The following is a 25,861-nucleotide window of genomic DNA, read 5'->3' as shown; positions in this document are numbered from 1 at the left end:
TCCCCCCCTTCATTCTTCCCCTCCTGCTACATTCTTCTTCTTTTTTTCTTTCTTAACATATATTGCATTATTTGTTTCAGAGGTACAGATCTGTGATTCAACAGTCTTGCACAATTCACAGCGCTTACCAAAACACATACCCTCCCCAGTGTCCATCACCCAGTCACCCCATCCCTCCCACCCCACCCCCCACTCCAGCAACCCTCAGTTTGTTTCCTGAGATTAAGAATTCCTCATATCAGTGAGGTCATATGATACATGTCTTTCTCTGTTTGACTTATTTCGCTCAGCATAATACCCTCCAGTTCCATCCACGTCTCGGACCATTCTTGAGGCCTGCTTTTGTCCTTTAAAGGAAATCATTGCCTTCTTAGACTTTGGAGGATAAAAGGACTCCTTTATTTTTGTGTTCACCTTCTATTATGATTTCCTAAGGGACAGAGAACTACACTTGTTACTGTTGCTGGGGCAGTAGATCTCTTATTGTTTCAAGTTTTTCATTTAATGCAGTAAAAGAGTGCATGCATCCTTATGCCATCACAAATAATGGATCAGTGTGTTAGAGGGAGCAAGCACGTGGATTCTCATTAACAGTTATGATGGTGACTGCAGGGAAAATGTCAGGGAGCAAGGGAATAGTACACCTGCGTATTCTGTACATTGTGGATCTTAATATTTGTCATTTTTTTTTAAGATTTTATTTATTTACTTGACAGAGACACAGCGAGAGAGGGAACACAAGCAGAGGGAGTGGGAGAGGGAGAAGCAGGCTTCCCGCGGAGCAGGGAGCCCGATGTGGGACTTGATCCCAGGGCCCTGGGAACATGACCTGAGCCGAAGGCAGCCGCTTAACGACTGAGCCACCCAGGCGCCCCAATATTTGTCATTTGTTAATTGGTCACCTGTTGTATTCTGTTTGGAACAACAGAAAGCCATGCAACACGTCAGTTTTTGAATATTTGATCTTTTGCATGAATCATGAGCCATTAACCGCCTGCAGTCCAGTCTGTCTGGAAGATAATCCTGAATAAACTCAGCTGCAGGTTCTCCTTGATCTCATCACTAGCAGCTGAGAGATTGTGAACCTGTGGGACAGCGGCCTGCTCCAGTTGGCTGTTTGTCTACCACTGACTGAGCAACGGAGACTAAGGTCCTATTGAGGAAGGAATGTGGGGCAGGACACAGGTGGCTTATTAGACATTGCGTCCCTTCAAGGCTGCAATATAGTGGGGGGCCAAATGTTCTACATATTAGATACTTAGCAGAATAAGCACTGTTAAAGGGATAAAAGCAAATTTTGTAGAGAGCAAAAAGGAAGCAACATGGGAGTGGGGGTAGCTTTGTGGAAGAGGCAGTGTTTGAACTGGTCCTTGAAAGGTAAATCGGGGTGGAGACATGCGAGGCCACGCTAGGGGTGAAGAACTAACAGGCACTTAACACGCTGAAATAGGAAAGTGCATGAAGCATTCAGGGGCTTATTGGAGTAATGGAATAAGATAAAGGCTAAAAGCTTAGACTTTGGTACAAGTCCTCGTTCCTTAGTAGCTATAATCACAACTTATTTGATGCCTCCCCATTCCAAATTTGGAAAGCACAGCTCTTGACACCTACTTCGTGGAGCTGTGGGCATTAAATGAGTGTATATAAAGCTCCAGCCTTTCTCTGGTGCCTTGTGCATACGTGTGCTCAAACTATCATTATGGACGAGTCTCCTAGACTATGGCTAAGGTAGGGCCCTGATCAAGAGAGTTCTAAATTCTTTGCTAAGGATTTCACTCTTTAGGGAATTTTTTTTATTACTTTTCTTTTTTTCTTTCTTTCTTTTTTTTTTTTTTTATTAGGCTTCATACCCAACGTGGAGCTTGAACTCATGACCCTGAGATCAAGAGTCACATGCTCTACTGACTGAGCCAGCCAGGCATCCCTCATCTGGGGAATTTTAAATGTTTTCAGAAGGAACACAGGACATGATCTGGTTTATCTTTTAAAAACATAGTTTTATTTGGCCCAAGGCAATGAGAGTTTTTATATTGCTTGGCCTCATTTGAAGCCTAACACAACTTCCATACGAAAAATAAATACTAGAATGTTGATTGAATGTGCTTTTCGTGGACACTAACATTTTTTTCCTTGAATATGATGCTGTTTATGATTTTGGGAGAATGAAAGGGAGATTTTTATTTCTAATTGCTATTTGGTGATAATACTGCTGGCTTACATTAGAAAAAATAAAATTGCATAAAGGAAATAAGTTCCATATTGCAAAAGGGAAAGAAACTGTTAAGGATCAGGTTTTTTTCTACCTCAAAGTTAAGTATATTATTTCTAAGCCCTATCTGATGCCTAGTTGTGTTCTGACCTATTTATAACAAAATTCTATACTACAGATTATCTAGTACATATGCAATTTTTTTTTTTATAGTACCCAAAACAAATTAAACCCTGACGTGCAGAGAATAACTTAATGATGAGGCTTAGGTTTGCTTTGGGAATGTACTTTGGGGCCTGAGTATCAAGTTCTGTTTCCTGGCTCAGTCTTATTAAGCAACTTTTTGAAGGACACAAACCAAGCTGTGACCTCTAGTGTGGCTTTCTCTGGGTGCCCTGGCAATGGGGGACAGAAGTAGCTGTTCCAATTTATGAGCTGGGTATGTTTGACCACATTCCCCCTATTACATATGGGAATGAGAGTATAGCGCTCACCTCCAGGCAGGATGACATACTTAGCATCTATAGAGTATGGTCCACCTACTTCTTTCTCCTAAGAAGTTATGATAAGGCACATGGGAAATAGAGGAGCAGTAATGTCAAAAAATAAAAAAATTTAAAAAAAGGAGGGGAAGGCTAATCACCAGGTCTAACAGTTACTCATTTGGTTCTAACTTCCTAGCACCCAAGGCACAAAGGGCAACATGATGATTGTTATCTGATAGACACCCCTAGCGTGTTGACTATTATATTCACTTTATGTATTTGTCTAAGAAGCTGTACTTTAGTAGACAAGTTACTTTCCCTTGTAGGGACAATTACATTTTCTGGGGAAGGTACCTCTGATGAACAGAATGTGGATTGAAATGACAGTCACTAGGGTTCATAGTCAAGCTGCTATTTTTTAAAACGGGCATTAAGCCAAGTGAGATCTGCAAGGATTCTCCCAGTGCTGAGAGTCTAACTTCTGTGGCAGGTCAGTCCCCCTCATGTGAAGTTAGTCATTGTCTTTTGTGTCTGAGAGGGTGCTAAGAAGTCCTCCGAGACCTCGTTTGGATAGGACATGCCGAAAGACTGAAGGGCAGTGCTGGCTTCAGGGTTATCACTGAGAAGCTGAGGTTAAGCGCACGTTCTTCCCAAGAACCCCCACCCTCTGCCTTTTGGGGGTGAGGGAAGCAGTGAGTAAATGCCCTTCTTCCTGCTCACCGGCTAAGGGCTTGCAGACCCATCCTTTTCCCCTCCTTCAGAGCTGCCTCTCCTGCTCGGTTCCTGGGGTGGTTCTCGGGAGTACCATCATGTGGTTATTTCCACCTCTCCCCCAGCCCTCAAGGCAAGCGCTCAGTCCTCTTCCTGCGCAGGTTTTACCGACACACACTGCCAGAAACTGGTGGGGAGTAGCTCCCTGGCAGGGAGGATTCCAGCCCGCCCCCCGGAAGTGGTCAGGTCAGGGCCCAGGGGTTCTCACACCCCTCAGTTTCTTCTAAGTGTAGGGACTAAAAGCCACAATGATGTTTATTCTGCATTTAGTCCTAAAATTGGAGTTTCCTGCTTCCCCTTCTTTAGAACGCACCATCCCACATCTCCCCACCAGAAGGAGCTGTGAGCCCTTCCTTCTAGAAGGTTGCGTTCTTACTGCCTGGCCTGTAGGGGTGAGGGGCAGGTGGTAGGGGCTCGCTTCCCTTTCCCAAACTTGCCTCTTTTTGAGGTACAGGTGATGCCCAGAAACTCCTTTCTCTTGGAAAGAGCCCCCTTTTGGTGTCGCTTCACGTGCCTGTATGGTCTGCCCCAGCGGACCGTGGCTGTCCTTTACCTGCAGTTGGTATTCGGCGTACGTTGCTTGATGTTCGTTACCCTAGCCTTCCCCATCCGGCTTTTTCCCCTCTTGCATTTAATTCTTCTGTAGATTATACAGAAGCATCCAGGAAATTTACTAGGTCAGACTCATTTTGTAAGGGATGAGTTTGTATCAATCAAAAGTGTGAGTTTTAAGCTATTTTGAAGACATCTACATTTTCTAGTGCACGTAACTCAAAGTAGGTTATCACTGCTGCCTGGTAGAGGCTTAATGAGAAGCTAATTATTTCTAATTACAGTATTGGGTGTTTGTAAGTGCTTGAAGATGCTTGAAGAATTTGTTTTTGAGAGCCTTAAACACTTTGTCTAATCGCCTTTCGTCTGTTAATTTGCAGTGTCTGGATAAAGGATTGGTCCAGCAAAGGGATGTGTACTCCAGCCCCTGTTCCTAACGATCCTTAATCCCAGAGTAATGAGGTGAACGTTACCTGCAGGCAAGAACTAGAACTTGTGATGCTGTTGAGTTTCTTTTGTCAGTGATGCTAAGAGAGGAAGAGGCAGGAGAAAATAAAACCTGCATGGTAAAACTAGTGACTCAGTTCCTGTCCTGGACACCGTGAACTTTAAAGAAGTTCAGTCCTTTTCCTGGGAAGGTTTTACTGACACACACTTAAAAGAAGTTCACGGTGTACTCTTGTCAGAGTTGAACTACAGAAGAAAGAACTGTTCTTTGTCTAAACTAATTAGAACAAACATTTTATGAAGACACTTTACCAATAAAATATCCTTTTGGGTACTATATGCAGAGCTTTACGGTTCTTCACTTCGAGCAGGTGGTGGCAGGGAAAGGGGCATTCTTCTAAACTGTAGGCTCTGAATATTCTGTGTAGGTATCCACATGACTGTATTCATTGTGTCATGATAAGGATGCTCAGCAGGCCTTCAGACTGACTTCTCCAGTGCAGATTAGCTCATTTAGCAAGAAAATGAGGTGTTGGGTGCTAGCGTCCAGGGATTTGCTTGGCTTCCCTGGGTTTCATGTTTCTTGAGTGGCGCGATGTTTTGCAAGCGCATATCCAGTTACCACAGAGTAGCAGGACGGAAGGTGGCTTAGTAGTGTTGTGTGTATTACTAGCAGCAAAGTGATACAAAGCTCACATGTTTTGGTAGAACATAAAAAACGTACCCCCTAAAGGGCCATGCTGGGCAGCACCTTGTTCTCTCTGCCATATCACCCAGCTATGGCAGGGTGGTCTTCTCTTCTCTGCAGGCAGAGCAGAGCCATGGCTTATCTGCTGGGTGCCTTTCCCCATGTGCGTCCAGAACTGAACCCCTCAGTTAGATGCGGCTTGCCTCTTCTCCATGGGTCTCTTATCTCACTTCTCTGGTTTTTGCCTTGTTTCTCTCATTCTCTTTCTTGTCTTAGTGACTGTAAATGCCTGCCCGTGATTTCAAGAAAAGCAGTAAGCTTTTTTTTTTTAATCCTCAGAATTACTCTGCCTAAACCACTGTGCCTGTTTCGCAGCACGGACGAAGGAGAATGGATGGACAGGCTGTACCCGACCTGAGATTGGTGTGGTTGCAGCCAGCGCCCCTGGGCTGCGGGCGGGCAGCGGCATGGGGGGTGATTTCAGGGTTAGCCTGTGGGAGGGAGAGGGTGCTGACAGAGCGATCTAAACCAAACGCAGAGCGTTCCCACAAGTCCGGGTGCCCGTGGAAGGGACACTGCGGAATGGGTTCTCACATAGTTGGCGGCTGAGCTTAGGTTCTGTATCTTGCGTGTTTCATGTATCAGAGTGAAGCCCCAGCTAAGCTATTTATTATCTATGGAGGACATCAAGAAACATATATATTCTTTTATTTTTTTTTAAATATTTATTTATTTGACAGAGACAGAGAGCACAAGTAGGCAGAGGGGCAGGCAGAGGGAGAGGGAGAAGCAGGCTGTCTGCTGAGCAGAGAGCCCTATGCAGGGTTCGATCCCAGGACCCTGGGATCGTGACCTGAGCTGAAGGCAGCCACTTTAACCGACTGAGCCACCCAGGCACCCCACAGATACATTCCTTATAAGCCTTGCTTTTCTCATCAGATAGAGTTAGCATGAAGAATATGTGAATACTAAAAAAACTGTGTAGCACAATGCGTGACTCATCCCACAAGTACTCAGTCATTGTTAGGGAGGCAGGCTCTGGAGACAGACCGCCTGGGTTTCAGTCCTCACTCTACCACTTACTAGTTGTGTGCTGCTGGGCAACTTCTCTGGGCCTGGTTTTTTCATTTGTAAAATAGTAATAACAGTAGAAGATATCTCAGAATTTTTTTTTTTTTTTTTTTAGATTTTATTTATTTGACAGAGACACAGCGAAGAGAGGGAACACAAGTGGGGGAGTGGGAGAGGGAGAAGCAGGCTCCCCGCGGAGCAGGGAGCCCGATGTGGGGCTCGATCCCAGGACCCCAGGATCATGACCCGAGCAGAAGGCAGGCGCTTAACGACTGAGCCACCCAGGTGCCCCGATATCTCAGAATTTTTAACAAATGAGATGCCACTTGTGTCCCTAACATGACATTTTTCCTCCTGGGCATGTGGCAGGATTTTACTTCCCTGTCGTGTATGTCCCTTGAGATCAGCTAAGCCCAGTGCGGTGAACAGGGGAAACCACAGGTGTCTCTTCTGGTGGGAGTCTTTAGGCCCCAGCGAATGATTCGCCAAGTCCCCTGCCACGTCCACGGCCACCGGCAACATGGCACGCTCCCTCGCAGCCCCGGGGCTGCGGCTGATTGCCAGCCGTCTTGTTAGTACGAGCAAGAAAGGAACTTTTTCTTTTTTTCCTTTCTTTCCTTTTTTTTTTTTTAGCCACTGAGATTTTGGCATTATTGCCACAGCGAAGCGTAGCACATTATGATGGGCAAGCCACAGGAACAGCCCTGCCTCTGGACTTGAAGTTAGATTCTGGCCAAAATGAGTGAGAGGACAGAATGTCAGCTGTGTTGGCTCGGACACCTGGCCACGAGGACTTGTGAGCGCCTTTGGATACTTGCAGCTCCTTTGGGGGCCTTGCAAGCACCCTCCTGTGTGCTGGGAAGTACCTGTCGCTTGGGAAATGACAGCCGGTTTGAAGGACCTGACTCTTTCCTTGTACGACTGATGAGCTCGAGCAGCTTTCCTTAACGCCAGAGGTTCATTGTCTCAGGCCTCGGCTGTTCTGTCTCCCTAGTTCTGACCTCTCCGTGCGTCTGCATGTTCCGGCCCCTCAGTGAGCCCTGGAGCCTCAGCCTGTGCCCTCCAGGCATTCACCCCTGTTCTTCGCTTTCCCTTTCCCAGTTCTCTTGGGTGGGGTTTTGCGTGGTGTGCCTCTGCCCGGGTTATCCTTCCCTTTCGTTCATTTTCCTTGGGAGCTTTTAGGGGTTAAATGTGCAACGTCATGGAGAGAGCCCTCTTTGGAAGCCTGCACAGTGTTCGAGCAGCCCTGTACTGTCAGTGACTGAGCTGGGCCTGGCTTCCCGGTGAGCAAGGTGAGCTCACTTACGCTGGGTTGGAAGCTTGCATTGTTGCAGAGATGACTCAGTGTCCGTTTTTGACGTTAGTCCAGGGCTTAGGCTTTTCTGTAGCGTTTGTTCCAGAACATTGAGGTGACAGGGGAAATGTTTCTGCTGCTGGAAGGAAAATGTTATTAGGAATGGCTTTTCACTAGGATGTTGGTGGTCTGCCTTCCTCATACACGAAGAATAACCAGGTAATTCCAAGCGTACTGAAAGGGGCTAGCAGTCATTTTTTTAAAATAGTATCTCTTCTGCCAAAATGGTAATTTGTGTTCATTATCTTCTTTGAATTGGAAAATACGGAAACATAATAAGAAGAATGGCTCCCCTTAACCCCACCGTGCAAAGATAACCATTGTGTGGAGCTTGTTTTCCTTTCCATTTTTACATACAGGTACATTTTTAAACGAGATTAGAATGACAACAATAGCAAACCTTTTTTTGAAATCATCCTCTGTGCCAGGAACTCTTTAAGTACTTTATGTGCCTTGTCTCATTTATTCCTCACAACTCTTTGAAGAAGGACTATCTCTATTTGACAGAAGAGGAAACTGAGACACAGAAAGACGAGGTCATTTTTCCGAAGTCACACAGCTCATAAGAGTGGCGTCAAGACTGAAACCAAAAGCACTCTTGTCTCCAGAGCCCAGGGTCTTGACTATTTCATGATAACGTGTCACAGTAAAGATAGCTTGGATTCAATTTCATGGAATTTTGCAGTGTTAGCTCTGAGTAGTCTGGCTTGATCTCCTTATAGATGAGGAAGTTGAAGCCTACAGAAGTGACCTGATTTAGCTAAGAACACATGACCAATTGCTGTCAGTGCCCAAACTGGGACGTGCATGTCCTGATGCACACAGTTCACGTGCACGTTGACGCCGGGTCAGCCGGGAAGCTTTGTCCTCCGTGGGTCCCGCCTGAAACGGCTGTACTGAGCGCAGGTACCCGCGGGGCCGGCTCCAGGTTAAGTGGAGGACGGAGGACGCCCACAGCCTTCTCCCCAGCTCATAGAGGAAATTTCCCTCGGAATTTAGGGAACTGTGGGCATCTGGTAGTGATGTGTACAGCTGACTCTTAATTACCCTGCAGAGCTAGGGCTGTAAAAGGCTATAAAAAGGTGCGGCCCAACAATAGTTTCAACCTTCTACCCTCATCAAACATTTGTAACTGAGATTTGCTGACGAGCAGTAAGATTGATTGATTTGAGCTTTGAATGCTGTCCCTTTCCCCAACGTGGACTCTCGAGGACATGCCAAGCATTGTTACAACTTTAAAGTGAGCTAGAAGTCAGGCAACTCTCTGTGTGCAAACACTCCTGAGTGTTCGAGGCTGTCCTGACCTATCGGGTCGCCAGTGCTGGGTGGCCAGCTGAGGTGGGGTCGAGGATTAAAGGAGGAACAGGTGGTGACTTAGTGCTGCTTTTGGGAAGGTAAGTGTAAAAGCCTCTGCATCTTCCAACATGGTGGACTTCTCAGTACCAAGCAGGTTTGGGTGTTTTTTCTTAAAATAACTTAATCTGATCTTTGAGCTCCAGAGGGTAAAAACAAGGTCTTCGGACTCTCATAGACAAAGTGGAGCAAAAAAGACAAGAAGAGTGAGTGATAACTAGTCAAAACTAAGGCATGCTGTTAGAGGTGAGGCTCGTGGTTACCCCCGGAGGTGGGGGTGAGGTACTTATGATTGAAGGGGGTACGGGGAGCTTCAGTTTTGTTTTATTGGGTTGTTTTGTTTGTTTGTTTTTTAGAGAGCGAAGGAGGGAGAGGGGCTGAGGGAGAGGGAGAGAGAGAGAATCTTAAGCAGCCTCCATGCCCAGCACAGAGCCTAACTCGGGGCTGGATCTCACAACCCTGAGATCACGACCTGAGCTGAAATCAAGAGCCAGAGGCTTGACTGACTGAGCCACCCAGGCGCCCCTTTGTTTTTGTTTGCTTGTTTGTTTTGTTTTACTGGGTCCTGGTTATACAGTGTATCCAGTTTGTGAAAGTTCATTGAGCTTTAGTCTTCTTATGTGTGCTCTTTTCTGTGTGTAAATTATACTTCAGTTAAAGTTTAAAAGTCTGTATTTGTGTTATCTTGTTGCACACTGATCCTCAGAAAAATCTCCATTTAGTTGAAACAGTTTGAAATGGTATAGAACTTATTACCCAGCTATTGGGAAAACAGCTCTGCCTGAAATTATCAGGTCCATATGGGCAGAACGTCCAAGGTCATTTTCTTGATTCTATTAAAATATATCTTAAGTGATTTCAGTGTGACTCTCCTAGAATAAAGAATGATGTCATTTGAGTTCAGCAAACATTATCAACAGCCTCGTGTGAATAGGGACAGAACTAACACTACAGACTGGGTACAGTATGGCACATCCCTCACCTGAAGGAGCCTGTACTCTGTGGGGGATCGAATCCACGGATGAGGGATACACGGATGCTTCACGTGGTGCCACAAAAGCAACATGGAAGATCACAGAAAGAATAGGCAGCTTTCTGATGGACTAGAAACAGCTTCATGGCACAAGTGGGATTTTAAGAGGATCTTCCAGAATATGTGAGATTTTGATAAGCAGAAGTGGATGGGTGGTAGGCACCCTTCATATGAGAAAATCCATAGATAATTCACATACCTTCTGGGAACTTTGGGTTGTATGGTTCACTTAAGATGAATGGCATCCATTAGGCCTGACAGGTAAGCGAGGCCTTATAGTGGCCGGGTTGTATTATTTAATTTGGGAGGCTCTGGGGAGCCGAAGAAAGTTTCTGAGAAGTAGAATAGCATAATTAGATCAGTGAATATCTCCAGTGAAATCAAATTTGTAGCTTCTTGATTGTACAGTTACCACAGATTGCCCTGTGTGCCCCAAATAATCATTTTCTAGATTTTGTGCATTCTGTGTTATTGTGTTTGAACCCATTCCTGTTTGGGTTCACTAGCGAGCCATGTACCTAGTTTCCTTGAGCTCCCCATGGTCATCTCTCTGGGACTTGAAGATGATGATCCTATACTTTCTTTATTCCCTACACCCATCCGTCCATCTTGACCAGGTGACATCACAATTTTTTAATCCTTTTTTCTAGTCTTACAAGTGATTTGGTATTTATTTCCTTCCAGCCTTTCCTACGTGATGCTCTTCTGCCAGATAAAAACACCCAGTGTTTCTTATTTGTAGCAAAATTGTGTGTTGGAGGAGAGGGGCCAAGAAATAATGTTAACAAACTTTTGTGAGTTGTGTAGGAGGACTGACTCACCAACCTGGGATTGTGTCCCACCATGCCATTGGGCTCCTTTCTCTGGGAAAAAGCACTGGGTAGGATTTTTCGTGGGACAGAGTGTTAATACTTCATTGTTGGAAATGAATGCATTCAAGTCTGGGTCACTTGGGCAGGGGGAGATGTGTTAGTATCTTATTAATATTTTGCTGTTTCTGCCTACTCTTCCCTAAAACACAAGATAACTTGTGCCTAATATTGTCTCCTGTTTGGTCTCCGTTGAGACTCTGTGTCAAGGCATTATTTTAATCAAAGGGCAGTTAACTTGACAAGTAAGCTGCTTTGGTTGAGATGTTATGAACCTTTGTTTAGAGATTACATTCAGACCCTACAAAGGCTTGTCTTTAGTCCTTTGGGGACATCTTGGTAGGGTGTCCTGACGTAGAAAGAGAAACCAGTTAGGGTGACTTGGGTTCAAATCCTGCTTCTTGCCATCTCAGTTTGTACGTACATGGGTTTAATGTAGTCTCTACCTGGCATGGTAGTGAGGATTGAACAGGATGACACATACAAACATCCATAGTACCTAGCGCCCAGACTACCTTTGCCTTTCCCTTTTGGAGCACAAACTAGTTAACGCTCCTCGCCACGATGCTCACTGATACTTTGCACTTCTTCCCCAGGTGGTGGCCCTTCAGTGAGAAAGCCACTTCACTTAGTATTACCACTTGTTCTTGTTTTTAAATCACTTCAGTTGTGGTTGGGGGTTGTTCATTTCCACATCTAAATACAGTTGTATTACTCAGTAAAATTAATCTCCTATCACATCTGTTTAATGATTCCATTAAAAAGAAAATAATTTCTTGTGTTGATGAATGTACCTGCTGAAACTATTTTCTCATTCTTCTGTTAAATGATTGGGTTCTGAATTGGGTGCATTTCCCACAGTGCTGCAATTCACAGTGAATGGGGCATGGCAGACACCCCAGTTACCTGGGCATTTTGGGAAACTAGCACTGATTGGTAACCTTGTGCCATTATGCATTTTCTACCCTGGCAACTGGCAGTTGTCATCTAATCAGACAAAGCATCGGACACCCTGGGAGACCAGCATCTCACAGTTAGTACACATGGATGCAGGACGGAGTTAGACTGCCCTCTATTCAACTGGGGAGGATAGTATAGGGAGTTTTTATCTCATGAATACTTGCAGTTTAAAGATTTATGTATTTATTTGAGAGAGAGAGAGAGTGCGCACACACGAGTGGGGAGAGGGAGAGAACATCTCAAGCAGACTCCCTGCTGATTGCGGAGCCCACATAGGGCTCGATCTCATGACCCTGAGATCATGACCCAAGCCGAAACCAAGAGTCCGACGTTCAACCGCCTGAGCCCCCCAGGTGCCCCTGAATACTTGCAGTTTAAAAATCTGGGACCTGAAGTATGTTTGTTGTGTGTGCACAGATTCTCTCACAAAAACTATGCCTTTGACTTCCAACCTTAAAGTGCTTCTTCCCTGTCTCTTGCAGGTAGAACGTCATGACATGAATACCTTAAGCCTGCCCCCGAATATTCGCCGAGGGGGGTCAGACACCAACCTCAACTTTGATGTACCAGATGGCATCCTGGACTTCCACAAGGTCAAACTCAGTGCAGACAGCCTGAAACAAAAAATCCTGAAGGTGACAGAGCAGATAAAAATTGAGCAGACGTCCCGCGATGGGAATGTTGCGGAGTATCTGAAACTGGTCAGCAGTGCGGATAAGCAGCAGGCCGGCCGCATCAAGCAGGTCTTCGAGAAGAAGAATCAGAAGTCCGCTCACTCCATCGCCCAGCTCCAGAAGAAGTTAGAGCAGTATCACAGAAAGCTCAGGGAGCTCGAGCAGAACGGAGCCTCCAGAAGCTCCAAGGACATTTCCAAAGACAACCTCCACTCTCTGAGAGATGTCCCCGCGAAGTCTCGCACTGCTCCCCCCGGCCAGGAGTGCGGGAAGTCAGGCGTGCCAGGCGTGTCCCTCACTCCGCCCGTGTTCGTCTTCAACAAGTCCAGAGAGTTCGCCAACCTGATCCGGAATAAGTTCGGCAGCGCCGACAACATCGCGCACTTGAAGAACTCCTTAGAGGAGTTTCGGCCCGAGGGGAGTCCCCGGGCCTACGGGGGCAGCGCCACCATCGTGAACAAACCCAAGTACGGCAGCGACGACGAGTGTTCAAGCGGCACGTCGGGCTCCGCGGACAGTAACGGGAACCAGTCCTTCGGGGCCAGTGGAGCCGGCGCGCTGGACAGCCAGGGCAAGCTGACCGTGGTCCTGGAGGAGCTGAGGGAGATCAAGGACACGCAGGCTCAGCTGGCTGAGGACATCGAAGCGCTCAAAGTGCAGTTCAAGAGAGAATACGGTTTTATTTCTCAGACGCTGCAAGAGGAAAGATACAGGTATTTCAGCTTATTCTCTTGCAGTTCTTTCAGAAGCATGACTTACTGCCGCCAGATTGCCTTCTTGAAAGTGATACGCTGATGGTTGTATTTTCCACGAATGTGGATATGGATCAAAAAAGTTAAGAATCAGTAGTTTTTTTCCTACCTCATGGTGCTAAGCTTTATAACTCGTGACTTACAGTTTGACGCTTTAGAGGAAGTTTTGTGAGTCTTTTAAAATGTCACTGTGGTCTATGACTCGTGCACGCTGAGCTCCTGACTCAGTAGACTTCTGGGATGCAGTTTCATTACACTAATTCACAGATCTGTATTTTATTTTCCTCTGTAGTAATTGTCAAGTAAAAAACCACTGCATTGTTCAACAACGTCGATTTTCTTTGCTACATCAATCTTAAAGTCTTCATGTAGTACACTTTTTTTTTTATATACTATATTTTGCACATTGAACTTTTCTCCTTAAATGAAGAGTCTTCAAAAGAAATCTTCAGAGTAGAATGTAAATTCAAATCTTGAGAATTATATTAGCCGATTTTAAAAGGTATTTTGTAGGCTGGCTTCTATGTGCTTCTAACTTATTAATAAAAATATTAATAAAAAGTGATTTTCCACCATTTCCCCAGTAAAAAGATTCCCCAAAGTTTTTTTTTTTAAGACTTTCTTTCTTTTTTAAGTTATCTCTACACCAACGTGAGGCTTGAACCCACAACTCTGAGATCAAGAGTCGTATATTCCACTGACTGAGCCAGCCAGGTGCCCCCAAAAGTTAATTTCTTTTTTTTGGACAAAATGAATATGTTAACTTGTAAAAATGTAGATTAAAAAAATTCAATGCCCATTACATATTGTAAGATTAAACTTTAAATTTTACTTACACATTTTATATCTCCTAGATGGTATTAATTTAGAAATGTGGCTTTTTTTCCAGCTCTTACTATGTTTTATTCAGCAGTTTTTTAAAACTTTCAGCATACATCTTTGACTTTGGTTTCTTTGTCACATAACTATTATTGAGTCACAGGTTTTCCAGAGAATATTGACTTTAATTCCATCTGAAGAGTTTGGCATACAGTACTCTTTGGATCCAAATTTTATCCTGTCACAAATACCCATTTACATAAATGTAGGACAGTTTTTATTCTTGTTTGTCATATAGCTATGTTTGTGATCTTCCGGAGTTAGCCACTGTATTGCTTGCTATAAGAGATCTTTAAAAGGCTTTTACACCAACATTGGATACCTATGAAGTCCTAGCTGAGAATAATCATTAAATCTGCATTATATTTTTTTGGTCTTACTTTTTTTCCTGAGGTATAATTGACATATGATCTTGCAATCTCTCTCCCTCCCTCCTTCCCTCTTTCTCTCTCTCGCCCTTTAATGACTCTATCAGGTGACCTCTGTAAGCCCCTAACACTGACATTGAGAGAAGTCATTTCAGACTAAGGCATTCCCCAAACAGTGCTTCCTGTTTTCAAATAAACATTATAAGTTTTTGAATATAATAAGACCAGTCCCTCTTCTGTGAGGAAAATGGGAGGTGGGGATGGAAATCTTTGTTCTTCTGTTACTTAAGATTTGGACTTCTGGAAATGCCACCCGATAAGCTATTTATAATTCGTAATGAGCTTAATTTTTCATCGGCACTTAAGTTCCAAGAACGGAAACATGTTTTCAGAATTAGAGGATACATTGGGAAATGGTGGAATTGGCTCTAGTAGAGAAGTTGGTTCTTTCCTCGTGGGCTCTGGTGTGTGAGAGCCGTGCCCGTGAACCAGAAGGCTCTGTGCAGGCAGGAGAGCGGGGAGCCCTGGGGTGCCAGGCAGCCCTGTCTCTTGACCAGCCTTGGTGAACGTGTCAGGTCTGTTCTGTCATCAACTGCAACCAGTGAAGGTGCTTGTCCGATGTGGGTGGAAATGCCGAATTTGGTGTGCGTGTCACCTCAGGAGTGAGGACAGAGAAGTTAAGATGGCAGAGACCAGTCCTTCCTAGAGCTGGAATTCAGTGTTCTCCAAAAGTGTGTTCCCCACAGCTAGACGTAGTCTTTTTTTTTTTAATTTTATTTATTTGTTTGACAGAGAGCACAGCATGGGGGCAGGAGGCAGAGGGAGAGGGAGAGGGAGAAGCAGGCTCGCCGAGCAGGGAGCCCGACGTGGGGCTCAATCCCAGGACCCCAGGATCATGACCCGAGCCGAAGGCAGACACTTAACAACTGAGCCACCCTGGCGCCCCTAGACGTATTCTTTTGGAAACATAGTCTTCCAGGGACTGAGAACAAGGAGGCATTTGGAGAGTCACACTCAGAATCAGCTCCTCTCTTTGCAAAGGTACGAGCACCTGGAGGACCAGCTCCATGACCTGACAGACCTGCATCAGCACGAGACCGCCAACCTGAAGCAGGGCCTTGCCAGCATCGAGGAGAAGGTGGCTTACCAGGCCTACGAGCGCTCACGGGACATCCAGGTACCGTTCCTCTCGTCACTACACGCTCACGCGGGCTCGTCCCAGCCTCAGATTCATTTAACAAACTGTAAACGCATTACCCGTAAGCCCTAAAGGATTTCTGGCACGGGGAGCAAAATGGTTTCTCTGCACCCTCTTCTTCCACCTTATTAGCCCCATTAGCTCATGTCACAAGTGTCACTGAGTAAAGAGGCTATTCTCTGTGTACCTTTTTGGGTTAACAAATATTTATTATCTACCCAAGACCATTGCCTATAACCTCTCCTCCTCCCCCACCCCCACCACCAAAACTGCTAAAACTTTCTAAACGTGAGGCAGACCTTGCCTTCAAGAAGCTTACTTGAGTGGGGGTGGGGGGAAGTCAGGATTAGGTCAGCTGCCAAGCAGCTCAAAAAACAGGAGCAGGGGCCAAGTGACATGGTGCAGACGGTGAAAGCCACAGGATTCAGACACACAGTGGCCAACAAGCTGGGAACTGGTGGGGCAGTCGGTCATTCTGTGGTGAAATCTTGCATTTCAGTCTCAAGTCTGGCATTTACCAGTTGTGTAACCCTGAGCAAGCCTTGAATCTGTTTACTCATCTGCACAAGAGTAGATTTGATAGCTGTTAAGAATTTCAAGGACTTGAGTGCATACCATGCGCCATATGCTAGCCAAACACTCTACATGCCTTTTCCCTCCCCATCTACTCCTCACCACAACAATTGCTTTCAAGCAATTCTACTGTTTTCCCCATTCCTCAGATGTGGAGACTAAGGCAGAGAGGTTCAGTGACGTGGACCGAGGTCTTGCCAACAGTCCTTGAGTAAGGAGTGTGAAAGAATGTCTTGAGAGAGTGGGGCTTGCAGGGCTGGTCGGATCTGGATGGAGGGAAGGAAGGGCTTGCTGCGTCACTATAAACGAAGGCACGTTTCAGGCGCCTGGGTGGCTCTGGTGGTTGAGCGACTGCCTTCGGCTCAGGTCATGATCCTGGAGTCCCGGGATCGAGTCCTGCATCGGGCTCCTTGCTCAGCAGGGAGTCTGCTTCTCCCTCTGACCCTCCCCCCTCTCATGTGCTCTCTCTCTTTCATTCTCTCTCTCAGATAAATAAAATCTTTAAAAAAAAAAAATGGCACGTTTCAGTATTAATATGATGGTAGCACGGTAGTCAAACAACCCTAGGCTTCTGGAATGCTTTTTTTTTTTCCTGCTACCAGAGGGTCTCTTTCTTTTCTCCCAGCTTTACTGAGCTATGATTGATGTATCCCTTTGCATTAAAGTGTACAACATAATGATTTGATACATATATATAGTGCACAGTGATCACCACAGTTAGTCTAGTTAACAGCCGTCACCTCACGTGGTTAACTCATTTTTTTCTTGAAATGAGAACTTTTAAGACCTACTCTCCTGGCAGCTGTCAAATATGTAAGACAGAAAGGTTAGCTAGTCACCATGCTGCACATTATATCCTCAGGACTTAGTTGTCTTATAACTACAAGTTTGTACCTTTTGCCACTTTCACCCATTTGCCCTCCCCTGCCACCCCCCCCCCCCAGCCCCCGGCAACCACCCATCTGTTTCTGTGAGTTTGGTTTTGTTAGATTCCACATATAAGTGAGATCACAGAGCCTGTTTGTCTTCCTCTGTCTGACTCCTCGCACTCAGCACCTGCCCTCAAGGTCCATCCATGTTGTCGCACACGACAGGATTGCCTTCCTTCTCATGGCCACATAATATTCTGTGGTGTGTTGTGTGTACGGATACCACATTTTCTTTATTCATCTGTTGATGGACTCTTGGGTTGTTTCCGTGTCTTCGCTGTTGTCAGTAATGCAGTGAACATGGGGGTGGGGATCTCTCTTCTAGGAACTGATTCCATTTCCTTCGGGTATATACTCAAAAGTGGAATTGCTGAATCGTACAGCAGTTCTATTTTTAATTTTTTAAAGAACTTCCGTGATGTTTTCCATAGCGACGGCCGCAATTTACATCCCATTGATCTTTTTTTAAAAAAAACAAAAAAGTATACTCTCCACGTAGCGCTCAGCTCCGTTTTTACAACTTTCCTTTGTAGGCAGTGGTTATTTTCTCCACTCTGCGAGGGAGAACACTGAAACATAAAGGGAGATTCCCCACCCCTCCCCCGCAGCGTGTGAGCTGGAGTCTCAGCTGCCCACGTTCTGTTCTGCTCTGTGCCGTGGGCTGTGAGTCTGTGCCAGTCCCAGGCATCTACTTGGACGGTTCTGGGAGCCGCAGCGTCCGACAGAGCTGCTGGCAGACGCTGGCCTCTGAGGAGCGTGGTGGAGATTTTGCCCCTGCTCTGGGTTAGGACAGTCTCCTTCACCACGGACCGGTTGAAGGAGTTTGACCCATTTAAATGTTAAGTGTTGCAAGGTGAACAGTGCAGTCGGTTTTATTAGAACATTCTGTTTTTAGAACATGTCTGGGATGCCACTGGATTATGTCTAAATATGTGGTTTTCTTATTTAGGGGAAAGTTTGGGTTAATATTGTTCTTTTTTAAGGGAACCTACTTTAGGGATGCACGGGAAGGATAAAGGGAGGGACGTCACAGAGGGGGCTTCACGATTTAGAAGAGTTCATTTGAACTTTTTTCGGGTTTCATCTCTAACTCAGAAGCGCAAGGAGGACATCTGTGTGAGCAACTTGACAGTCGTCTTTGTTAAGACAGTGAGAACCCTGGGGCGCCTGGGTGGCTCAGTCGGTTATGCGTCTGCCTTCGGCTCAGGTCATGATCCCAGGGTCCTGGGATCGAGCCCCACATCGGGCTCCCTGCTCAGTGGGGAGCCTGCTTCTCCCTCTCCCTCTGCCTGCCTACTTGTGATCTCTCTCTCTCTCACTGTCAAATAAAGAAATAAAATCTTAAAAAAAAAAAAAAAGAGAAAGTGAGAATCCTGGCTTTGCACTTACGGTGTGACCCTGGACAAGCTGGCTCCCTCTGCCTCAGTTTCCCTTTGCCTCAGTGTGTAAAATGGAAATAGCAATGAGCTTCACCTCGAAAGGTTGTCAGGAGGATTAGATGGGATAATACACAGAAAGTCCTTAAATCTTTGCCTGATAATAGGCAGCCAGAAGAGAATTCTTATACTGGGGAGAAGCCATGTTTCTCGGGGCCCTTGGCGGTCGGGCCCGCTCAGCTTCCTCGTTCGTTCTCGGTGTTCTGTTCTCACGGGCAGGGCTCCACAGCGCACGAGCCGGCCTGGGTGAGGGTGCCTCTTGCCACTGGGACACCAGGGTTTTTCTGTGTTAAGAAATCGAGTTTTGCTTTTTATCACCCTTGAATTCCCAATTAAAAAAGGCTTAAGGGTAATTCAGTCTGTCATCCATCCTTATCCCCCGTAAGTGACATACTGGATCCAAGGAAGTACTAAAGATCGTGGGGCCGCATCTCTCTTAGTGGGGGCTGTAACTAAAATTCCTTGCAATTCACTAAATTTTCTTGGAGTTTTCTTTTTTTTTGGTAAAAAACGAATAGCAGTTCTAAGGTGATTCAATTCTTAGATCAGCCTATTTATATATGTAATTTGTGTACCCAACTAAAGATGGATGAGTTTGCCAAAATATTGATCTTCTGTCTCGTCTGTCACCTTCTCCGTGGCGTGTCTAAAATGGACACGGTGGGCTCGAGCAGTTGAAAAGAATGCAGGGTTTCCGGGGCACGTGCCTATCCTAGAGAGCCAGCCCTGCTTCGGATGTGAAGATCCGAGGAAGCTTTGCCTCCTCTGTTGCTGACCCATGTAATGGAAGTTACTGTAGTGACAGAGAGCGCTGATCTTCGGCGCAGAGTATAGTCAGCAGAAGAAAAGCGAACCAGTGTCACAGCTCTTAGGGTTCTTTACAACCTGAGAAGACAGCTGTGCTGTAATGGAGCAAACACGTCTTGGTAAATGAGTCCGACGGTAGGCCAGAGAGCTCCGAGGGCTCACCGTACTGCCTCTCGTCGGGTCCGTTTCTCCCGAGACACGTCGGGTCCTTCCTGGCGCGCAGCCTGCACCTGGCTGATGGCCGCCCTGTCCTCCCGCAGCTGTGGGCTGTCGGTCAGGGGACACTTCACCGCCTCTGATGGGGCCGGGAGGGCTGCTCTCGGGACAGGACAGTGGAGGAGGTGGGACCTGAAAGGGGAGGGACATCCACCGGTGAAGAGGGGAGGGAGTGGGGAGGCAGACATTTCAGGCACAGTACCAAGGCCCCCAACATGATTCTTTTCCGAACGTGAAAAAGCCTGTCTGGCCAGAGCATGGTGAGCGGGGCAGGGGGCTGGCATTACGTGAGGCAGGAGAGAGTGGGGAGACGGGGGGAAGAGAAACGGACCAGAAGACACATACCGGTAGGCTGTGCATCGATGGGCTTGGGTGACAGATTAGAGGAGAGCGGTGTCTGGAAGGAGGAACCAGGCGGGTCAGGTGCTGTTTGCTGAGGAAAGGAGCACCAGGAGGGGAGCAGCGCTGATGGCAGGTACGGGAGAAGGTGCAGGACACGAAGCCGCGTCTGCACGTGCTGCGTTGGAGGTGCTTTTAAGAAGCTCAGATGGAGAGGGGCGCCTGGGTGGCTCAGTTAAGCGTCTGTCTTCAGCTCAGGTCATGATCCCGGGGCCCTGCGATCGAGCCCCGCATCCGGCTCCCTGCTCAGCGGGAAGTCTGCTTCTCCCTCTCCCTCCACTCCCCACCTCCTCCCCCCGCCCATGCATGCTCTCTCTCTCTCTCTCTCTCTCGTTCACTCTCTCTCTCAAATGGAATATCAAGGAGGCATGTAGATATGTGAGTCAATCTCACAAGAGACGACGGGGCCAGAGAGATACTTGGGAGTCAGCGGTGACTTAGTAATTGAAGTGTTAGAAAGAATGAGAACTAGGGAGAATGTGTAGCCCTGGATGGTGCATTCACAGAGCAGATGAAAGCAGAGTTGCCCACCATCTGTCCTGTCCCCATCCCTTCTCCCTTCGTCCTCCAGAGTCTGTAAGTGGCTGCACACACAGTCTGAGCAGTGGAAATAAGGACTAGCAGTTGGAGATACCACCTGCTGTGCGGCCGGAGGTCGTCCACTGTCCCAAAATGGAACCCCACCACTCCTCTCGTTTGTCCCCAAGGATACCAACAGATGCCAATATTTTACGTACTTTATTTCAAATACAAATAGACTCAACACACTTAGCTGTAAGCCCCCGTTGATGGTAGTTTATGGTTGCATACGCATGCTCGTTCTGTCAAGAACAACAGAATAAATGAGCCTGGGGATTCTCGTTTTATTTGTTTGTCATCATCATCATCATCATCATCATCATCACTGTCCGCTTGGCTGTCGGCAGCTGCCTTGGCATCGAGCATCCTGAGCTGGGGGCCTCACGCATGTCTAAGTACGCGCTCACATGTTGCCCCTGGTCTCAGCGGCGTCTGACCCTCGCTGTCCCTCTTGCCCCCAGGAAGCCCTGGAGTCCTGCCAGACGCGCGTCTCTAAGCTGGAGCTGCACCAGCAAGAGCAGCAAGCTCTGCAGACAGACGCCGTGAATGCCAAGGTCCTCCTGGGGAAGTGCATCAACGTGATCCTGGCCTTCATGACAGTCATCCTCGTGTGCGTGTCTACCATCGCCAAGTTTGTCTCGCCCATGATGAGGAGCCGCCTCCACATCCTTGGCACCTTCTTCGCTGTGACGCTTCTTGCAATATTTTGTAAAAACTGGGACCATATCGTGTGTGCCATAGAAAGGATCTTAATACCCAGATGAAGCCACCGGCTCTTGTCTTCACGTTCTTTCACGTTTCTGTGTTAAAGACGACTGTGTGCATACTACCAAATTTTAAAGCGAACACTTGTGCTGACTCGAGCCAACCAGGCCTGGGCTGTGCGTTGTAAATAGCTCCGTCCCCTCACGCCGTGGTAGCTGCCAGGTCCGCTCCTGTACTCGGTGAACGTGGACCTGTTGCAGAGCTCGCCCCACGTTGCTCACTGCCTTAATCAGACCAGATTTCCTGCCCACCTGACTAGCCCAGCATGGTAAACCTCTGGTCATCGAGCGTTTGGCGTAATTAATGACCCACATGAAACGGGGTGTTAAGTCTCTGTCTCCCTTAAGTTTCCATCAAAATTGAGCTTCACAGTGGCCGGTGGCAGCATTTTGCCTGAGTCCTATATGCAGCAAGGATGTGGCAGGACTTGGGCAAGGGACGAAATGCAGGCATTGGCCACGGTGGACACTTGGGGCCTATGCAAGTACAGTAAATCCTGTGTAACCCATTCCGCTGGTCCACACAGGACACTAGGTCCCCTGTGTTCCCCTTGTGTACGGTGGTCCATTGTGTGGGACTCGCCATAACGTGGAAATCTTACAGCACACCTGTTTATCCATAGAAGTCTAACTTAGATGTTCTCTTGCACTTTAAATGGTAAGACGGGAAGATCTATGAGTGAGGCTTTTGCCTTCTTACACCCAGGGAGCCGCATGCCCGATTCTATCTTAAGTGGCTCTCGAATGCCTCGCCTTCAGGCACGTAGAAATGCTTCCAAATCCCACGTCAAACTATGGCTCGAACATGAGTGTAGGCTCCCGTAAGCACCACTCTGGAGGTTTGCATTGCAGCAAATCTTAATTGTGATAAACCCCCTGTGAGGATGTGATTTACTTTATTCACTGGTCTTGGGGGGGATTGTAAAGCTTACTGCACATGTGAAAACAAATGATGCTCATGTTGTGGGTTTTTTTTTTTCTTTAAAAAGGACAACAGAATTGTACTGTGTGAGGTGAAAGTCCACTGAGGTAGGGGCACTGGAAGCAGGAGGAAGACAGGGCATGTGGTCTAAGGGGGTGGCAGTTGGATGAAGACTGAGAGGGTCCTCTGAGGACCCCGTAAGACCAGCCGCAATCTGATAAATTAGACCTGGTGTCTGGTTGTCCATTGTCTCTTAGGATCTCACTGAAGTGCCACGGGAATGGAGTGGCCACGCTTCTTCCCCTGAGGTGAAACCCTTCAAAGGTTAACAGCTTCTGCCTGTTGGGGCGATGCGCTCACTACTTCCAGCCCAGATGATATTTCCCTTTAAATCTTTTTCTCTCAGACGATACTTCCCTTTAAATCTTTTTCTCTCTGTACCTAACGAAGACGAAGATAGAAGATTTTAATGGAAACTGCTGTTCGGTCCTTCCTCCCACCATCCGCTCTGTTATCTGAAGGCGTAAAGATGTATGTTAGTGTACATTTTCTTCCAGAAAACATCGAATTGCCTGGATTTAAATTAAGTGCAATATTTTGCGAACAGCTGCTGTTAGGGAAACCTCCTGAAAAAATGTGACAGTGTGCCATGGTTTGAGAGAATGGAATAGTCAAGCATTTGGTACAAGTCCAGTGTGTGTGAGACTCAGACAACTCAAGCTTTCTTCTTCTTTTTTTAACTTTACAGTTCAGTGTTCTTAGTAAATTCACAAACTTATGCAACTATGCCCACTATCTAATTCCAGACTCGAGCTTTATAAAATGGTAAGCATCATTACGTGACATCTTTGCCCGTATGGATTTTGGATTCAGGGACGAAGGAGCTACCAGCCCCACCCCCATCTCGTGGCTGTGTCCCCTTCCGCTGTCAGACTCTCCCTTGTTCTGCCCAGTTGGCTGTAAATACACTGTGATCCATCCCATCCAGGGGACAGAAAAGAGTTCCAGATCCAGGGAAGAGAAGGAGAAAGAATGGTGTGCTTCCTTTTGCTTCTATATTCCCTTTACCTGTGGGCATCAGGCTCCCTTTGGCCGAGGGCTGGATGTAACTTCCCTTGGGTCAGGCTGGATGGGTGGGCGCCTCTCGATGTCTGTGAATCTTCCTGAGGCACTTTGGAGGTGCCAGGGCTTGTGGTGGACGTAGCTGCTGCCGTTAGTTTAGAGAGAGCGAGTGAGAAGTCTAACCCACAGGCCATCACGCTCCACTCAGCCTTGGCTTTGACGCTTCCCAGGCCTGCTCCCCACTGAGCGGAGGGAAGAAAATGGAAAACAGCCCACACCAACCCCTCCAGTCTGGAGCTGTTAACAGGAGCTGCTAGAAACTGGCTCTGTTCTGAAATATTCCAGGGTCTAAATCATCCCACCTGATCATGACTTCTTTGCACAGAATTTGTATTTCCAGTGATTCTCATTAGATGTCAAATAACCTTATTTTCACTTGGATGTGCTCAACCTACATGGCATATTTATTTTAGAGTCTTGTTGAAAGTTCATGAAGCTTTTTAATAAGCTGATATACTCCAAGGAGACCTTTACTCTCTGTAGTTTACTGTTCTCTTCTTAAGGAATAAACCTTCCCGTTATGTGTTTTCTTTCCTGTGTAAGGGGATTAAATCCAGTTTTATAAATTACTCAATTAAAAAATTGTGATCCAGCTAGGACATATCCTGGAATTGTTTGTTTATATTTAAGTCAACGAATCCTTTTTCCCCACCTTTCATCGGTAGGAAACATCTTGTACGTACCTGGAGACACAGTCAGTTGTGAGATGGGCAGGTACCTGCTCACTTAGCAAACTGGACGTTGCATTCTAGCACAGGATTTTTTTGTGACATACTATTTTCATGATCACCAAGATAATGATAGTTTGCTGGGGACAAAACAAAAACCCAAAAATACTCTTCTGTGGGCTTTAAGTTAGTTATTGCAGCTTACGTTTTGAGTATGATGAAGCCAGAACAAAACATCCTACCCATCCCCACCCCCCAAATTCAAACCACAATGAAGCAGTAAATAAAAGTCCTCCATTGCTGGTTTTGTATGGAGAGTAGGATCAGTCCCAAGTTTCTAGCATGTACCATTAGTGGTTTTGCTTATGTGATCACGATGAACTATTGATAGACTGAGATTTTCGGAAACTCCCCGCCCCTTCTCCCATAATGCAGTTATCCCTTTCCGTCAGTTAGCATCCATGGGACCTCAGCCCTTCTGCTGTGTCACTCTTGTTTTCATTGAAATATTGCCCTGCTAGGTATGTTGATTGCCCTGCTATTTCTCCAGCATATCAGGTTTAATTATGGGATCGGTAACAGTGACGGGAATTGGATTCCCTCAGGCACCTGATTATTTGTGTCCTTTTGGGTTGGATTTTAAATACCAAAATGTTTTGCATCAAAGAGGAACATCTTTGTGTTAAATTTAAGTATAGTTGTATTGGTTTGGAAAAGCATTTCAAGATGCTTATTAATATGAACATGTGTAATTAAACAACCTATTTTGCGTATTTCTATAATTTTGAGGAGTGAGCCAGGGGAAGAGCGAAATGGCATTATTTAAAATTCAGAGCTTTATCTGGAGAGAGGTGTTTCAAAAAGTTTAGCCCATGTGCTAAGGAAGGAGTTGGTCTAAAGAGATAAATCACGGAAAAGAATGATATTGGCCTATTTACATCAAAAGTAGTTAAGAAACTAAAAGGTACAGTTAACACGAGTTTGGTAACCCAGAAGACACAAAGCAGATCTAACCTATAATTTTCTAAAGTCAGTGCAATTCTCTGTTTATAAGAAGCTGGAAAGTAATGTACCTTGATTGTTTTAGGAATAATGTATATGTTGCAATTTTAAGTTATTTAAAACGTGTCTCCTGTCTTTGTCCTAAGAGAAATATTTCAACAGAACGTGCTCTGTGTTTAAGATATGTTTAGGCAATAGTTAGCAGTTCTGAAAATGGAAACTAGAAATGTTCATTGTGAGGTCTTTTGCAGAATTTCCATTTTGTGAGATACTATGTAGTTCCACGTCAGCCTACAATTGTAAATTCTCTGTAGATTGTCACCCTCTTCAAAGCTGGTGCCATTATTTTTTTAAATAAACATTTGATGTTAGCTTTGATGTTAAATAAAGAGTTAGGTTTCTTAAATTGTCGTATTTGTCAGCGCATCTCAGTAGAAGTGTGTGTGTGTGTGTGTGTGTGTGTGTGTAAAATCAATTTTTTAATGGGTTTTATTTTTTACAGCAGTTTAAGGTTCACAGCAAACTTGATCAGAAGGTACAGAGATATCCAGGGCGTCTGGGTGGCTCAGTTGGTTAAGCATCCTACTCTTGATCATTCTGCTCAGGTCATAATCTCAGGGTCATGAGATCACACCCTGCCTTGGGCTCCGTGCTTAGCGGGGAGTCTGCTGGAGATTCTCTCTCTCTCTTCCTCTGTCCCTCCCCCCTCCTCTGAAATAAATAAATCTTTTTAAAAAAAGATATAGAAGGTACAGAGATTTCCCATTATCCCTGTCCCCCC

At 46.0% G+C, this 25,861-nt stretch overlaps 1 protein-coding gene across 6 annotated transcripts in view; it reads left to right on the top strand.

Moving 5' to 3' along the window:
- Positions 1 to 25,465, top strand: part of TMCC3 (transmembrane and coiled-coil domain family 3) — a 274,477-nt gene extending 249,012 nt beyond the window's left edge. For all 6 annotated transcript variants that reach the window (XM_032416752.1, XM_032416754.1, XM_032416751.1 and 3 more), the window contains 3 exons: positions 12,275 to 13,179; positions 15,507 to 15,642; positions 21,064 to 25,465. In XM_032416752.1, coding sequence (XP_032272643.1) covers positions 12,275 to 13,179; positions 15,507 to 15,642; positions 21,064 to 21,366 — 1,344 coding nt within the window. In that variant the 3' untranslated portion in view covers positions 21,367 to 25,465. The remainder of the gene's footprint in view (positions 1 to 12,274; positions 13,180 to 15,506; positions 15,643 to 21,063) is intronic.
- The last annotated feature ends 396 nt before the right edge of the window (positions 25,466 to 25,861 follow it).

Source organism: Phoca vitulina, unplaced genomic scaffold (assembly GCF_004348235.1).
Source record: "Phoca vitulina isolate PV1807 unplaced genomic scaffold, GSC_HSeal_1.0 scaffold19, whole genome shotgun sequence".
NCBI lineage: Eukaryota > Metazoa > Chordata > Mammalia > Carnivora > Phocidae > Phoca > Phoca vitulina.
This window is presented reverse-complemented; position numbering and strand designations above follow the sequence as displayed.